Genomic DNA, 17,297 nt, shown 5'->3' with positions numbered 1-17,297 from the left:
ATGGTCATTTCATTGACCTTGTGATATTTCCTTACTACATGCATCCAGATGAGACGTCTACACACATCTGATAAGTCTTGGACATGTCAGCTGATCAGCTGATCGCGTCTGAACATTCTCGACAATCACGATATGCGCTCCTTTCAGTATTTAATGGAGAATCATGAAGAAGCACGGTTCCGCCTGGGACGACAGGCGAAGACAATTCTATTTAGGATTGGCCAGTCGTGCTACGTTATAGCCGTCTAGTAGGGATATGCTCAACTAATCAATCCTTTCCCGAATCATCCTTGCCATATCGCATCACACTTGAAGGTACAATAAAGATGCGTTCCCGAGCAGAAGACAATTCCATCGATCCGTCGAAAGAAGCTAGCCTGATCAGCTACGTGGATACTCGCGACGACAACATGTCGTGGTCCTATACTCCTTCGACTGTGGAAGTCAGTGATGGCCAAGAGATACAGGAGGAGACGAAGTTAACCAGGTCGCAACACTCATCTGTTTCACTACACCTAGACACCAAGCAGCGAGAAGAATCGACTGGGAAGAAGTCCAAGGCAGACAAGGAAAAAGCTTCTCTACCCGACCCCCAATGATCACGCCTGCTTTTGTATCGAGACCCCGAGGTTTTCCTTTGTGTTGTCAAGCAGTCATAACACGAAAGTTCATATTGATCTGTAACTGTACTAGTACGCTCAAAGCCTTGTCAAGGGCGTCATGGATCTCGAGTAGGCCCATACAGTATCAAGTGGTCAGTCCTATCCTGGTGAGCAGAATGATACATTGCATACATCTTGTTCGAAACGACAGGAATGATTCCAGCAAATCCTACTTTCAAGAGACTTCGTGAATTAGGAGATATGTCGGAAGATGCCTGCTCTGAGCTAGAAACCCACCACATTTGCAAATACGTCCCCGTGGTCTGAGTGTCATGAACAGCGGGAGCCTCACAAATGCTATCTGCTTAGTACAGAGCATTGAGGCAACTGAACAAGCTTTCTTTTTGATCAAAACGCCAGGTTTAGTCCAGCAATCATCGAGACCCGAGACCAGAGTATTATACTGGATCTGGCTTGATGTGATAGCCCTTTTTGCCACGGGACCAATACGCTTCACTCAGGCCGGCTGAGAATATTTTCGCTCAAGAGTGGTGGCTACCGGGTCAAAAATAATATTCTCACATCGGCACAGCTACAGGCTACGTATCCTTGATCTCAGCAGCCGACAGACTCTCGAGCGCGGCTTGGATGAAGCTGGTCATCGCCAGTACCTTCTCGTCCTCCAGCCTTCCCGCGATAATCTGTAGGCCAACCGGAATATCGTTCTTGCGCTTGAGACCATGGTTGAACACTAGAATCCCATCGATTTGGCTCATCAGTCTAGAATTCCACTGGTATCTTGCCATTCTAATGGACTCACCATACTGCTTGAGCTGCTGACATAGATTCTCGTCGCTACCGGACGGTTCCCAACCAGGCAGCTCATCTTGCCCTTCAACGAGGGGCACTGGAAACGCCGCGGAGCTGAGATCAAGAATTGAGGCAAGTACTGTGTATGAGTATGGGAAGTCATTACCGAACTTCCAGGCTGGTTCGGTCAGGATGGGCTGGATCAATGCGTCGAAAGGTCGTCCCGTTGCGGTGATCTCGGAAGACTTTTGCCACTGCCGGAAGTAACGGATCTGGTACTGTTGACGCCGATACTGCATTGGCCTATTGTAGGAGGCAGCATAAAATGAACATTAGTCCTTCATGCACCTGCCGAACCATTAACGCGTACCAGGAAGATGTCCTGGGTAATGCTGCATCGGGGCACACCACCTCGCGGATCGATTCGATCCATGGTTCATTTCCTCTTGCGAGTTCCTCTGCGACTGTATACGGTGATGTCAGCAGCGATAAGCTCAATAGGGGTAGTGCCGACCAACCTCCTGCTCCTCGGTCCCCAGCGATATGAACAAGCTCATCGAATAGCGTTTCCAGCTCGCGAGGCTCGGGATAAGTCCACTCGACGACTTCGTGACCGAGATTCTCTAATGCCCGTCGAACGCGATTCATGGCGCGAGCAACAGGAGGGGAAGGTGAAAGGACAGAGTCGCCCATGGACCAGGCAAAGCTCATCTTACTCGGCAAGACAGCTGGCTTGTATGCAATCGGTAAGCAAACGGGATCGTGTTTCCAAGGTGAAGCGTCGATGATCGTGCGGAAGACGAGATCTAGATCGCGGGCGGAACGCGCCAGTGGTCCAATGGTCGAGCGTATCGCCTCCAGTCCGGGCAGAGTAGTCTCGACATCCTGTAGAGGTCGTGAGTGCTTGTCAATCTACGACACACTGTTAAGTACGAGTGCGCAAGCAGTACACACCAAATCGGGCGTCCTTCCATGTGAAGGCCTCAATCCGTATAGACCGCAGCAAAAAGCTGGAGTGCGGATACTGCCGCCGATGCTATTCGCACGACAATTAAAGGCTCAGTATTAGTCTTGTTCTCAAGAGCAGACTTCCGCAAAACATTCACTCGGACCCTAATCCTACGGCACTCCCACCGAAAGCGACTATGGCGCCTTCTCCTCCAGACGAACCACCTATAGCCCAAGTGTTTTCCGCCTTAAGCGCGCGCGATGCAATCTCTCTTGCATCTCAGGCGACCTCACTTGGTGTCAGAGAACGATTGTGCGGGTTTTTTGTGGTCCCAAATAGGTTGCTTTTTGTCTCCCATATCATCATCGATACCGGAACCGTTGTCTTGGCAACGATGATGGCTCCGGCGTTCTCGAGAATCGTAACGATCGGGGAGGTGTATTCGGCCACGCGCCCAGCCCGTCCAACGTATGCCAGCGAGGTGACGATGCCTTCAATGTTGAATTGATCCTTTGCAGCGAAACATCATCTTAATGGTGACAGTCTCATATGGCATAAAGTGGCGACCTCACCTTGAATGACATCGGCAAGCCGTGCAGCGGTCCAATGGGCTTGCCATGCTTTTCCATATAGTCGTCCAGAACCTTGGCGCGAGTCATGGCTCTTTCGAAAAGCGGTTCGGAGATGCTATCACGAATGCATATGGTAAGCGACAGAAGATCTCGTAAGGATGATCACCACCCGAGTTTACCAGTTCAGCAGTTGATCAGCTATACAAGCTCGTCTGCAATACGCCTTGGTCACCTCCATCGCCGTGTATCCTTCGTCCCGTCGTGCAATCCGCTCGACCAAAGCTGTTCCGTCCGCCTTGAAGTACTCTAGTTCAAGGCTGGTCCACATATCCAAATCGGACATACTTTTGACGGCATTGTGATCCTCGGGCAAGGCGTCGAGGTATTCCTGCGAAAGTAACCATTCGGCGGGATAGGTCGAATATCGCTGGCGGCGCTTGTCGTCCGCAACGTCTTGCCAAGCGGGCGCCATTGTGTCTTGTCAGATTGATACAGATGTATGGAATGATTGGAAACTTGAATCACCAAGGAGCTGCTGGGACAATCCTCATAATGAAGTGTGCGGATATGTAGTCGCTTTTGTGCTCGCTAAAGGTATAAAGGCAGCTACTGCGGTCGACAAAGGCTCGAGAAGCAGAACAAAGGGATGTAGTTCTAACAAAGATAATGCCATACCAGGTCACGAGATGGTAAGGGACAAAGGCAGATTCGGCTGCAACGCGATATCCATGCTGGAATCGATTGTAGCCGACACGCCATAGTTGTCTGATTCGCCAGCTGACGAAAGTTCATCTTGCGCTTGGTGCTAAAGGCCTGGCTTTGATCAAGAAGCTAGAATAGCGTCAGTCACGACTGATGTGATGCATCTTCCTTTGTAGCCAGATGATGACTATCCGACCGGAAGGTGGCTTCTCCAGACTCCAGATGACAGATCAAGCCACCATATGTATGGGCCCGAAAGAAAGACTTCCATACGGAGATGTTCAGATCTGACATGACAAACAAGACCATTCGCTCCATACTTTTAAAAGTTCACGTACAGATCTTACCAACTTTCAGACCAACATGGACAAAGAGGATGCCCACTCCAGTATTGACAATCGCACGCTCTCTGTCGGTGGTTCGGCCGAGGCGGCAGAATCAACACTTTATGACACGGGAAGCGATCAGACAGATGGTGGATCGAGCTTGCACTCTATCCAGACAAAGTCAGGGGGGATCCTAGGAGTAAGTAGCATGAACCGTTTCGATGCTTCGTACAGTTTCATATGCTGACATCGATTTACGTTCTTTGGATGATCTGGCAAATGTCAGATGAAGTCAGGGCAACCTCCTCTGGAATGGGGATCGATGAGTGAATTCCTTGATCTCAGCTCCGTCCCGGCGGAGATGAAACCCCTTTCCCAACCTGACGGTAGACAAAAAATGGGTGTCAAGCCTGTTAATGCGGCGTGGAATGGATTTCCACCCATATACCGTCCCGAGCCTTCCCAGACCTAGATTCGGATCGGTCGTCCAGTCAGCGGTTCAGCGATCGGAATAGCATGACATGCCTGTTGTACTCGTGAAATATCTGGGCTGTCACCCGAGTCGTGAATGTTCATTTACTGAAGCATGTATTCTAAGCATATACACTCCAGCCTTTGAAACCGAGGCTTAGCTGTGCAAATCCTTTGCGGTTCGGTCTTTGACCTCTTCTCGTACCCTTAAATCTTGTGCGTTCATATCGTGTGGGGCCCGGATGCGCGGCACCGACGACTGACCTGTATATCTCCCGCTTGATTCGAGATGCCCTACATGTGGCTAATATCACAGATACTATTAGCACCCTGCGTTTTGAGAAATCCCTGCGAGGGCGGCTTAAGCTCTGCGTCTTAGGATAGAGACAAAGCCGATTAAAAGCGCTACAGCGAGATATGAACGGCAGCCCTCGGTTCGTCACACTTGCGCGATGTCACGATGGAGACAGCACACCATAGCTGTGCAGGGGTCAGCTGATGAAACCACGCGACTCCTTTGTAGTTTCATGGCGTGCTCCGAACCAAGAACCTGGTACATCATGGTTTCCAATCACTATATATACCGGTCCATCAGGCCTTGATTTGGGTAGAGAAAATGGTGTCCAGGGGAATTTCAGTATCACATCCTCTCCCATACCTCTTCCCAATTGTCACAGACCCCCAGATCTTGCCACTACAGATCTAGAATAATGCCTAGTATCGGATCTTCGTTGAGGCACACTCCGCTCTCTTCTCAAGCCGATCTCCCTTCGGGAACTGGAAGTTTAGGAGCCGAAGATTCGTCCCTACTTGAGCGCTCGTCTCGCTCGGATATCCTCGATGAATTGACTCGTATCCTCGATGAGTTTGATGACGGTTCATCTCTCTCGGATGAACTCGATGGATTGACTCGTACCCTCAATGCATTGAATCGTCTTGGAGGGGATCATACCGATGGGCGCAGTGAATTTTTGGCCCAGCCCAGTGGACCTCCGCGCGGTTTCGGTGGCATGGCCGGTCTGTGGAGAAGGGACGATCCCAACCACCCAACTTCCGGAGGGTACAGCCGCACCGCCAAGCAGTCCATCTTTTCGTCGCCCAAGGAGCCTGAACCGGCAGTGGTCGAAGAGCAGCCTACCGCAAAGAATGGCCAGCAGAGCTAGACGTGGAATTGGCTCCGCTTCATTCGAGTAGTGTCCACATTCTCATTATGTAGCATTGTTGATGGATCTGATAGAAAGCCATGATCATGTATTGATGATGAATTGCGACATTGAATGGGCATCAGACCACAGCCTGAGAACAGAATTTGAAGTTTCAGCAACCAGAAATGTACAGCAGCATATGATCGAGCTTAGTATTCGAGTGGCCAGATTACCTGACTATTGCAGGCAGTAGGAGAGCGCAAGATCGCTTGATGATACTATATCACTCCTTTGTAATCGATGCGTTATGGTTTTTTGAAGAAGCTGGCTTGACATCAGCCAACAATACTATAAGTATCGATCCATCGAGGTCATAGTCGCGGCAAACTTATAGATGATTAGAAACCCTTTTCCATGTCATGGACTCAACTTACAGCACCATCTCATATGGACAACATGCCTGACAACAGCGCCCACAGTTTGCCTGAAACCAAGTCCGCAGCCTCAGATGATATCACGTCGTCCGCCGGCTCTTCTACCGGAACCGCGGCCACGTTCAAAGGGACTCACAGCTTGTACGAACGTCATCTTCACGGTTCCTTCTTTGGCTACGATGATTACCCTGGCACAGAGTAGAGGCTGGGTATGCGAGATCCCGGCTGGGAACAAGAGATGAGAGAGTGGGAAGATAGCTTGAAACAGCACAATCATGCTAAGTGGCAGGAACAAGGACAAGCGCCACAGGATCATCAAGAGATAGGCAGTCCGAAGACCTCGAATTTGGAGGACCAGGAGAAGATCGCGAAGCCTAACGTTGACAAGACTGTTGGGAAAGCGTTGCCGCAAGACACCTGAGAGCGCGAACGCTCTCCCTTCCAATCAGGTAGCTTGCTTCCGTGCCGTTCTGTACCGATTCTTCAAGAAGCTTGTAAATGACCTGTCAAACCGATTAATGTTTCTCTTCACTCGGAAATACGGTACTGACGCCAATCTCTGCTTTGATTCTCTTCCTTGCGCTTCAGATCCAGTAGTGTTTCAGCCATCAACCCAATGAAGCCATCGTCGCCGCTTTGTCACGTGACGTAACCCACCTAAGCGATGGACCCGATTTTCGCAGATGTCACAAGTTGAACGGACAACGATGCTGAAGAAGGCGTCAGGTGCTATAGTAAACGCGTGTTCCAGGTCTTGTTATGGGGATGGTTTATCCGTTCCTCCGCCTTCTCCCTCAGACATCGCCAGCTTCCTTGTCTTGGCGATCCGAGGCAGTCTGGGAAACGTGACTATAAAAACACCTCAGACTGACTCTACTAGATCTTGGATCCGACACTTACACATGATAACAAACCCATCATGGGTCTGATGGGGTCGTTCCTTAGTCCATCTGTTATGATAGGCTACCACCGCACGAATGGCATGTGCTTCCCGGTCGGCTCTTGCATCCCCACGGGATGGCTTGGCATCTTGGCTTGAGGTGGTTGTCGCTGGAGCTACAAGGTATGATATTTGAAATTTGAGAGGGAGACTAAAGGACGAGAGACATTTTTGAAGCAGAAGAGATGCTTCTTCTGTTCTTCGTGCTACATGACGAGCTCAGGACGTCTCGGGCTGAGAATTGAACCTTTGTTCGATTGAGTCGGGTCACCGCGTGTTTTTGAGACGCACGCTTACGCCCGAACGACGACTCGCCCAGATCGATACATGCTACAACTATACAATCATCATTATCATCCGTCTTCATCGCATCGCCATCCTTCTCTTCTAGCTTCTAGATATTCTCGTACTTCCTTCCACCTCGTTGATCCTAAACCCAGATCAAAAGTCTCGCTAGCCATCATGAACCCTGACGCCCCCCTCGCCCTCGGTGCCTACGTCGACGTCTTACAGGCCGAAATTACGACTCTCAGGGCAAGAAACCGAGAGCTAGAGCTGGAGGTCCTCGAGCTCAAAGCTCCTTTTCGTAACTGACTCACCCCAAATACGGTTGAGGCAATCCTTTATCTGGCTGAGCTTGTTATTTGTCATGAGCCAGAAAACAGGGTTGACCTTTGTCCAGCTGAGTTAAATCCCATCGATGACAATGGAGGCGGAATGGCTCCTTTGTGATCGGGGGAGGGGCGGGTCTGTCGAGTCAAGACTCAGCAACGTTACACTAGGCTCTGCGTCGAACCGGCAGGTAGTATAAATGATCGAAAGTAAAGCCAGAAAGTAAGGATACTGACAATACCAGGATATTGCAGATATAATCGGACAACAACCGTCAACGAATTTCCCGACAGATTCTCAGCTCACACGATCACATCAAGATGTCAAACGATGAGGACACTTCCAGCATGCGAAGCCAGACTGTCGCTTCACTTTCCACAGACGAACAATCGACAGCTCGTCCTGGGTCCGTTGCCGACAGCGTTGCGAGCGATGCCAGCGCGAGGACTGTCGTGGCCAGCCAAGCTAGTGGCAAGCAACCGCGTCACGAGATGTTAGGCGACACGGATGCTCAAGGGTTTACTGAGGTAAGCATACCATTCTAAAAATTACGAGGTATCCCATAACTCTATTATCATGTTGATTACGATAACAATCTGCTCAACATAGCTCAAACCCACAAGGACGACTCAGTTGTCTCCGGTTCAATCGAGCCCGAGCGAATGGTTCGAGCAGAACCCCGGCAAGTTGGAGCGGGATCGATGAAGTGATGTGCCAAGATCTATTATTCGAAAGCTGTGCAGTTGTACATATTTCGTTACCTGTATATCTGAAAGCACAGGAACTATGACATCTTTGTCTTCCGTCCACCCGCTTCAAAGACCGTTTTGACGACTGCTTCCTCCCCATTCGTCGAACATCAGCTCACCCCTCTATGGTGGCATCTGTGCGAACTCTGTGTACGGTAGAACACATTAAGCGGATGGTCTTTTCGATTCTCGTTGTGACCCTTGAATGTATGGTCCAGATGTCGGCTTTGTTGCCGCGTCGTCTTACCGTGGATAGTCCGGTGAAGATTTTAACATTTCTGCAGTATTCCTCTGGTTTTGACTTTCTTGCTAGATCTTTTGCGCTTGCCATCATCCCAGAAGTAAGACGAATAGGGCCTGTCCGTTTGCCAAAGCATGCCAGAAGATTCTTTTGAGAATTGATGTGTTGGATCCCAAAATGAAGCGCAGGCAAGCCACGACCGCGCTTACGCCTGGCTAGTGGGCTGACAGGGAAAGAGCCTGAAACGCGCCTTCCTTTCATGATCTATAATGTGATCCATCACACAAGCGTGGAGAAGCATAGAGTTCAATCTCAGCGCAGGATGAGTTGGCTATATATCACAGCATCGAGAATCACTAGTGGCGATGATCCTGTCAAAGCGAATTGGCTTCAGCCATCCTTCCCTTCCCACCCTCAGACAGCTCTACTCGAAATGTCCTCAGCTGACGACACTACACGAAGTTCATTTGAATGTGAGCAAAATGATCACACTCTGCGATCCGATCCATCACAAGCGACGCAGGAACCAGACACATCCATCGGATCTCGGGATGATGCTTCAACGGCCAGCGCCTCCACGGTAAGCTGACTTTCCAGGGATTCCAACTACAGCACACTCATCTTTGTGTCATATTTTACATATATCTTCCTCCTCGTAACTCCTGCCACGCACTATGATTCCATCCCTCGTGTCCATAGACTAAGCCTAAAACAGTCGGTTTCAGACTCGATCCCGAATTTGAGGCTGAAAGACAGGAACGAGCAAAAAGAAGGGAAGCCAAGAAGCGAGCTGAAGAGAACAAAGAAGCTAAAGCTAGGGAAGAGGAAAGTGAACGGATCGCCGAACGGCAAGAACAGATGGATAGAGAGGTTAGACAGCGGGTACAAGCCAGGGTTGATCGACTCCAGGAGACTAATCATGGCTATGGCCGAGGTTACGGTGGGAGAGGATTCGGACGGGGGCTTTAAGGTAGTGTCATCAACAAGCGGGTGAATGATCGCGACGGATCATTGTTCTTGTCCTTGTCACGAAGACTCGTATCACGAGCGTCATCGTAGATGTGATTATGTGGTAGAGGTAGCTAGTTGCAAGATCTATGTCTGTTCTAGACACAATGCGTTCGTCGAACCTTGACCGTCGTCACAACCTTTTCTGCTTCGAATTCTCTTCACACAGGTATTTGATTTACGAGCCCTGTTTACCTACTCTACTCTTTGAGTCGCTCAGCGACTCTGATGTCCAATAATGTTCAGCTTCTGAATGTTGAGTGCCCTGACTATAGATTCTACTAGAATCGAGTTGATCAAGAGACTTCAGATTCCTCCCGGATACCCCATCAAAGTGAGATGCTTTCCTGCACCGAATCCGATCCAAATCTTGCCCCACGCCACGAGAAGTCGCCGCCGATCATCCAAATCATCAGGCCTGTATTGAGGCTATGCTAGCGAGCCGGTAGCTCCTTTGTGCTCGATTTTTCGGCATAATCCATCGGCCGAAAAGCATCCAAATGATGAGTCAACTGATCGTCTGATCGTTCGATGATCATCTGATGATCGAACTCAGGGGTCGCTTGATCATCGCCATCGTTGATCGGTGTGGACAAAGGAGACAGAGGACGATCCGCGATCGAGCGATCAGCGGTAGATCTGGAGCTTCTTTTTCCTCTTGGAAACAAGCTGAATATGGTCAGGGAAATCGGTTGAGATCCGTCCGTTGTCGATCGATGGTGGAATAACAGAGTAGTTCGGACGGTCGTGGTGACGTTCGAATCGCTGGTGTTCAATGCGCCGGTGATAGTCCGCACGTCTCAACGATCATTCTCGATAGTCAACTTGCAAGTCATGCAATTCATCCACTTTCTATCTACAGCGACTGATAACAACCGTCGACGAGTAACATATAGCTCGAACCACGTGGACTCCTACCTGTCGCCACGCGCCACAGTCGAAACGCACTCGACCAATATGTTCGAAGACCTCCCCGACATCGGTACTGAAGAAGCTTTCGCGAACTTCATCCGCCAAAACCTGATCACACCGCCATCAAACGAGATCGAAGGTCCCTATGGAATCACACCTTACGTCTATGCCGATTGGACAGCCTCAGGACAGAGCTTGAAATGTATCGAAGAGTATATCAGGGATGAGGTTCTTCCGTGGTATGGGAATACGCATACGGAAGCGTCGTTTTCGGGGCAACAGATGGGCGCGTTTCGTAAGCATCTTCGGATGTTCTGTTCCGTTATCCTGCGATGTACGAGGTGGTCTGATCAGCATTCAATGATGGCTACCGTATGGTGCTAGGCGAACAAGCGAGGACTATGGTCAAAACCGCCTGTAACGCCAACGAATCGGACGTCTGTATTTTCACGGGTTCCGGAGCCACAGCGGCGATCCAGAAGCTGGTTGATATCCTCGAAGTCAGCTTTTGATCACATTCCCTTCTTCTCGAATACTGACATACCAACTGAACATATCGTTCTTGTAATTCGCAGATACGCCTTGCACCCGGACAGGAGAATAAGGTTAGGCGGGACGCGCTTCCCGATAGCGAGCGACCTGTTGTCTTGATCGGGCCGTGGGAACATCATTCCAACATCCTCGGTAAGTACTCTATAACCCATCCCCGCTGAATTCGTATCGATATAGAATAATACAGGCATACCACAACGCTATTAAGGCTGACGATCAATCTCGTCGACGGTGTAATGTAGTCTGGAGGGAGACAATAGCGAGGATCATCGAAGTCCCTGCTTGTCCCATCACAGGCGCATTCTCTTACGACAACTTCATACCCATCCTCGAAACCTTAAACTCCCAGGCCCGCCATCCGCTGCTCATAGGAACATTCTCAGCAGCATCCAACGTCACGGGCATAACACTCGACATGCGGAAAGTAGCAAGGATCATGCATACATATGGAGGTCTGGTTGTTTTTGACTGTGCGGCCTGGGCGAGTCATACGCCGATCGATATGAACCCCGAAGACAGTGGCCGTGGGGAAGTTCATGGGGATCTTGGGGAGGCGCCGGATGCGGTGGTCTTGTCGCCGCACAAGCTGCCTGGAGGACCTGGGTATGTATTCTTTCGTCAAGATGGTTCGTAAAATGAGTGGGATTCGCTGATGGGAATGATGTACGTGGGCTTGTCTTGGTTTCGGTATACTCGCAGCTGTCCCGGCGTCCTCCTAGCCAAGAAGCGGATCTTCAAGAACGCCACTCCGAGTTGCGTTGGTGGAGGAGTCGTCGAGCATGTTTCTCGAGATGGTGCAATTTGGGTCGAGGTGAATTTCTGTTTCGAAAGTGGTCTGTATAAGGTTGATACTGAAAGTCAGAACGGACAGGATACTGAAACGAGGGAAGAGGCGGGAACTCCGGATATCGTTGGGGCTATTCGGTGCGGGCTGGTCTTCGCGCTGGTAAGCAAAAGGTACATCTACTGTCAAGCCTCAAACTTAGTGTCGTACCGGCTCGAATTTTTGAAAGAAATCACTCCCAAACGCCGGTTTCGATTTATACGAAAGAAGGCAAACAGCGAAACACCTAAGCAAAGTCTGGGCGCGATGGTCTGCCATGCCAAACATTGTCCTGCTAGGCGCGCCTCCTGATCAGGTACACCGGGTCCCGATAGTCTCTTTCCAGATCAAAGGTCTTCATATGACCTTTGTCAATACCCTCATGAACGACCTTTTCGGTATACAGGCGAGTTTATCATTCTGTATCATGATCAGGCTGATGGATGCGCTTGCTGACCTTCAGGATCTTGGTGATGGTGCGAGTAGGCGCGCGACGGGTGTTTCTGCGCTCATACCTACATGGCCGATCTACTCGAGATATCCGAAGACGCAGCACGACTGAAGTCTCTTTTCAAAGTGTATAGGGAGGGTGCGGTCAGGGTCAGCTTCCCCTGGCTTCAGTCGGAGGAGATGGTGGAGTATATCATTCAGGCGGTCGCTTGGATCTCGGAAAGGGGATGGTGAGTAAAGCTTGAAGTATGTAATCCTGGATCTATCCTGACTTTTGGTCGGTAGGCGGTTTCTACCGGATTATCAGGTCGATTGCCGGACGGGAAAGTGGACCCATAGAAAACGCCTTCGCGACATCAAAAAGCTTTCAGTGTGCGATCTCTTTGTGCGTCGCGCTAGTCCGCTGAAACGCCAATGCGCATCGGACCCTCATTGGACGGAGGTGGTTCAACGATTGGAGACTCATCTTTCGAGGCAGGCGGGCACACCCATGTCGGATTTGCTTTTAGAGGAACGAGCGAGAGAGAAAAGTCACAGAGCTGAAGAGTTCCGGTCCTTTGCCACTCCCTTCGAAGCCACTCAGCTAAGAGCCTCAGGCATTGATCGCGCCCTCTCACACGATCGTATGGAGGATGCGACAGCTTGGGTGAGAATGACTGGCCTGTCAGAGCCAAGTATCAAACTCACTTTGGGTCTTACAGAGTGGATTCTTGTCCACCTTGCCGAAGAAACGACATCCAGTACCAGATGCAGGGCTAGATACCTTTGCCAATCCGGATGTGACACGCAAATCGGATGCTTGGTCCGATTCCGATACGACGAGTAAGCCCGTGAAGAAACCAAACGCGCCGGTGCCCACGCCCGACCATCCTCGTCGTCGTTGGTACAGCAGATTCCTTCCCAAGCGAAGATCGTCGAAAGCGAAAATCGACACGCCTCCGTAGGCTGTACTGAGTAGTACTGGACGACTTCCTGCCGCCTTTCCTTCTCAAAATGACGAGCTTTACAGGAACGTCAGGTGCTGCTATACAAGACCAGGGCGCGTAGTAGAATGATATCGTACATCTCGTCAGTGTAACAAGTGTTATGGCCCTGAGCGAGCAGGACAAACCTGTACTGCCTCCGTCACATGTCGTGCACGGGCGCAGACGCATGTGGCTGATGCGTGTGGCTGCTTGCTACGAATTCGCCTCGAAATCCTGTAAGCCGGCGGTCTTTTTGCAGCAGCTTGAAGTGTCATCACATATTAGCCATCGCCGGTTCAACATCGCATACACATTCAAGTGGTGCTGTATGCCCTTTAGCACGGAACATGATATCGGTAAATCTGCCTATACTGCATCCGCATTAGGGTAGCGTGACGGGTAGATTCATTTCGGTGCGATCTCGTGTTCGTGCTTTGACAACTGATGCACCATACGGACAGGACATGCAGAAAGGAAGATAGAATAGTCGTCCCAGCAGGTGGACTAAGAGCGTGACAATAAATGTACGTATGCGCCCTCGCCACCATCGGCGGAGGTGGATGGCGATCAGGAATCAAAAATGAATACAACTTGTAATAAAATTCGGCCGAGTCGGCAACATGTCACCTGTGGCCTGTGCTAATCGAAACAAGTCCCCTTTGACTTTCCTTTCACCCACATGCCAAATTACTCGGCCGAGACAGCAATGGCGAGCGAGGTCATCGTCCTTGTAGCTTTGAGCTTCGTCGGTGCGCTGTCGACCGTAATCTCGGGGCTGGTTGCTCCGGAAAGTGCTCGCACGCAGCTCGTAGCTTGAGGATACTGTAGGTGTAGGAATTAGGCGATAATGACGGCCACCATGGATCACGAGCAGTGGAGAGGGCGATCGACTGAGAGACCTTTGGTACCCTCTTTTCATAATCTCGCGGTCAGCTGGCAATCGAGATTCATCCCGTTCTACATTTATCTGCCAAGGTGCTTAGCTTAGGCCACATTCACCGGCGAGCTGACCCGATCGCGAGTCGTCCGTGATCACGAGGACTGGAATCGCCAGCTCGCAGCTGGAACGAGGGGTAAGAAGATGATCCTTTCATGCTTGTTCCGTGTAGAATCATCGATTGGAGAGGGTAGGCAGTGCTTGATGGCTATATATATGACGCCCGGTAGGAGTCTTTTCGAGGTGCTCACGAACGTCTGGGATATCTCGCAGATACAACAGATCATCACAGTACACTCTTACATTACAGCTTACCAGTCACTACACAACATGCCATTATGGACACACACTACAGCAGAAAAAAAGGCATGGCTTGAAGCAAACCCACTCTGGCTCGACGATCGATCGCTGACAATGAGCGGTCACCAATCTTCTACGGTCGATCCGCAACCAGCTTCTACGTTCGGCCAGGAACCAGCTTCTACGGTCGACGAGGAACCAGGTTCTACGGTCGACGAGAAACCAGATGGTACCAAGTTTACGGTCGACGTACAGCGAGATGGGGATGGCTCAACGTCCCACGCCGCCGAAAGTTCTGCCGATCGTGCAGTAAGTGGCGGGCTGATACTATCGATTAGCTCTCCTTCCTGACCCCCCGAATCACTTCGGATCTGTTCATTAGCCCAGCATGTCCGGCGATCCCTCCCCGGGTCATGGCGATGCACAAGACAAAGCGGCGGATGCAAAGGAGGGCAAACTCAGGAGGGCTAAGCGAAAAGTACAAGAGTCAGGAGTTGGCAAGTTCCTCAAAAGAGCGATGAAGGAAGTCGAGTACGTTGACATGTGATCTATAAACGCGAGAAGTGGCTACCAGGCAGGGAGGTATGGAAAGATAGAGGGGGAGGCGATGGGAAAAGGGTGTCAACGGAGATCACAAGGCTACCAATGTTGTGTATGATTTCAGCGAAGCATCTTCTTACCTGTTACTTGATCCAAGACAATGATCCGAGGCGATAGTATAAAATCAGGTCACTCCGGGTAAGTAACGATACTGAACATACAGACATATCGGGCTGGTCAGCTTGAAAGATATTGTGCAGATTTTTCAAATCTTTCTATGAGGTCATCATCACGTCGTTATGGTCAAACAAGACAACGAGGTGCCGATCACACAATGTCGCATCAAGTAGGAAGTCCAAAACGTCTTCCTTGACCTCTTGCGAGCAATCTCTCGAGATGTCACTGCTCCGGCTTCAATAGTTGAACTCCAAGATAGGTGGATTTCGCGAAGAAAAACTGATAACTACCCGGATGCCCCTACCTCTAACCCTATCGTGATTGCTCCTCTCTTGCTAACTAGTATTTATATGCACATCTCTGAGGAGCATCTTGTTTCGCCCATGTTTGATCTCGCCATCTAGAAGCTACAGCGCAACAGGGTTCGCCTGTTTGGTTGTGCCGTTGCTCCAACCCTTACCACATTCGATTTCGTAGTCAAACTCTTACCTCTCTGTATCTTCTTGGGGGTTCGGCAGCGTTCTCGAAACCCCTTGCTACACTGAGAACTACAGTGATTTGAATGAAAATAGTAATGCTTCTCGCACACTCACAGGTGAGAACTCAAGCAGCTAGCCACTTTGTTCCTTAGTGTTCCCGTTGACCCAATGGCGCAAGGCAACCGAAGCGAGCAGGGCGAGAAGCGAGGACGTCCTTTCCTTTGTCAGGCAGAGGTTCTCGGTCATGTGCGATCTGGTGTGATAGCGGCGTAGCAAGAGGTATATCTAAGCACAATCGCATCCACCTCTCCGATCATGTGCGAGACCACAATACTGTCTTCTACAAGGCTATCTGCATACCCAGGCAACATGTCTCGCGCATACAGTCTCACTGAAGGCTCTATCAGGAATCAGAGTTTCTGTACGGGGTCGTTGAGTAGTACTAGCGATCTACAACCCGCAAGGATTTCCGAGCGAGGGACTACCAGCTCTCAGGAATCTGTAAGCCCATCCTTAGCTTGCTCACAGACGGGTACAGCAATTAATGACCGTAATGGGATATGAATCATGACTAGTCGCTAAAGCAGGATGATAATCATGCCACTGTCTTGCCTGAGCTCGCCACCAATAACGGTAGCGAGTGTGATGCAAATCCCGGTGACCCCGGCAAGCAAAGCCGTCCCAAGATCATAGCCAGGACAGATACGGCCGAATCTCTATATTTACCCCGGGACAAGACGCACGTTGCGCAAGAAAAGTCAAAGTTGAACTTTTTGGGCCTCGGAGCAATCGTGCGCAGATCCCGATCTCGTTCTCGTTCTCGTCCGGGTTCTCACTCATCGAGAAACCCTTAGCTCTTGTATTTGTGTCGCGATATAGCGTTTGCGACATTCATTTAGTCCTTACCTCGGCTCGCTCCTGTATGTCTGATTAATATCGATAGTTTTTCTTTCTGAGCGATGTAGTCAGACCATATCTCCGGTCATGTCGTGCGAAGTTCAAGGCGGGACGTCTCAATACAGGACCCTCATACTCGAGTACTATAGGTGTAACTAAATATCCAACGCAGTATGTTGGATGGATCTCGAGCAGGGGTATGTTTCACTACTGCTTGTCGCATGTGACACAATCATCTGATTCTACGTTTTCAAGTCCAGTCCCTTCCAGCGATTGTGGGAAAATTCGGACTTCATAACCTGTAGACACCCTCGAGCTTCAATCCAGCATCATCGATCTATGCATTGTTCAGGGCATCAAGGTGCTGGCGAGGATTCTCTCCGACGCCTCTCTGTATGATCAAATGCACCGAAGAATTTTCCGCCAGCTGACGCCATGATGATGCCATATGAAAGGAGATCACGGAGGGCTTACTGGGGATACCTCTTGCCTGCTCTCACCCGCCTTGGCCTCGGCGGCAATGCTGTAACAACGCTTGATTATGCCGGCCGAAAGGCCTTTCAAATGCTTAGGTGGGAGGTAGCATCTGGTGACACCTTCGGAAAGTGACGTCGATACGTACTATCACGGTGCAGCCCTCTGGTGAGTGAGAACGGTGTAGCTCTGGCGGGATGAATTCCTTTGTCCATATTCATGAAGTCGGA

At 50.3% G+C, this 17,297-nt stretch overlaps 3 protein-coding genes across 3 annotated transcripts; 2 read left to right on the top strand and 1 right to left on the bottom strand.

Annotated features, from left to right (window-relative positions):
• Positions 1 to 1,201: 1,201 nt before the first annotated feature.
• On the bottom strand, positions 1,202 to 3,405 carry HD553DRAFT_277059 (amidase; the record flags this gene model as incomplete). The annotated part of the gene is made up of 9 exons (XM_046177985.1): positions 1,202 to 1,382; positions 1,467 to 1,705; positions 1,761 to 1,876; positions 1,931 to 2,297; positions 2,367 to 2,448; positions 2,519 to 2,585; positions 2,655 to 2,871; positions 2,934 to 3,048; positions 3,113 to 3,405. 9 exons carry the CDS (start codon positions 3,403 to 3,405, stop codon positions 1,202 to 1,204), a joined length of 1,677 nt encoding a protein of 558 aa, XP_046033457.1.
• Positions 3,406 to 6,033: 2,628 nt separating this feature from the next.
• On the top strand, positions 6,034 to 7,545 carry HD553DRAFT_326358 (uncharacterized protein; the record flags this gene model as incomplete). The annotated part of the gene is made up of 5 exons (XM_046181699.1): positions 6,034 to 6,209; positions 6,600 to 6,654; positions 6,695 to 6,856; positions 6,974 to 7,074; positions 7,350 to 7,545. The coding sequence occupies 5 exons, from the start codon at positions 6,034 to 6,036 to the stop codon at positions 7,543 to 7,545; spliced, it is 690 nt and encodes a 229-aa protein (XP_046033456.1).
• Positions 7,546 to 10,518: 2,973 nt separating this feature from the next.
• HD553DRAFT_362809 (pyridoxal phosphate-dependent transferase) lies at positions 10,519 to 13,242 on the top strand (the record flags this gene model as incomplete). Its single annotated transcript, XM_046184007.1, has 9 exons — positions 10,519 to 10,768; positions 10,858 to 10,973; positions 11,049 to 11,157; positions 11,268 to 11,628; positions 11,725 to 11,836; positions 11,897 to 11,971; positions 12,335 to 12,528; positions 12,584 to 12,944; positions 13,000 to 13,242. 9 exons carry the CDS (start codon positions 10,519 to 10,521, stop codon positions 13,240 to 13,242), a joined length of 1,821 nt encoding a protein of 606 aa, XP_046033455.1.
• Positions 13,243 to 17,297: the final 4,055 nt, after the last annotated feature.

Source organism: Filobasidium floriforme, assembly GCF_021052385.1.
Source record: "Filobasidium floriforme strain CBS 6241 chromosome Unknown HD553scaffold_24, whole genome shotgun sequence".
NCBI lineage: Eukaryota > Fungi > Basidiomycota > Tremellomycetes > Filobasidiales > Filobasidiaceae > Filobasidium > Filobasidium floriforme.
This window is presented reverse-complemented; position numbering and strand designations above follow the sequence as displayed.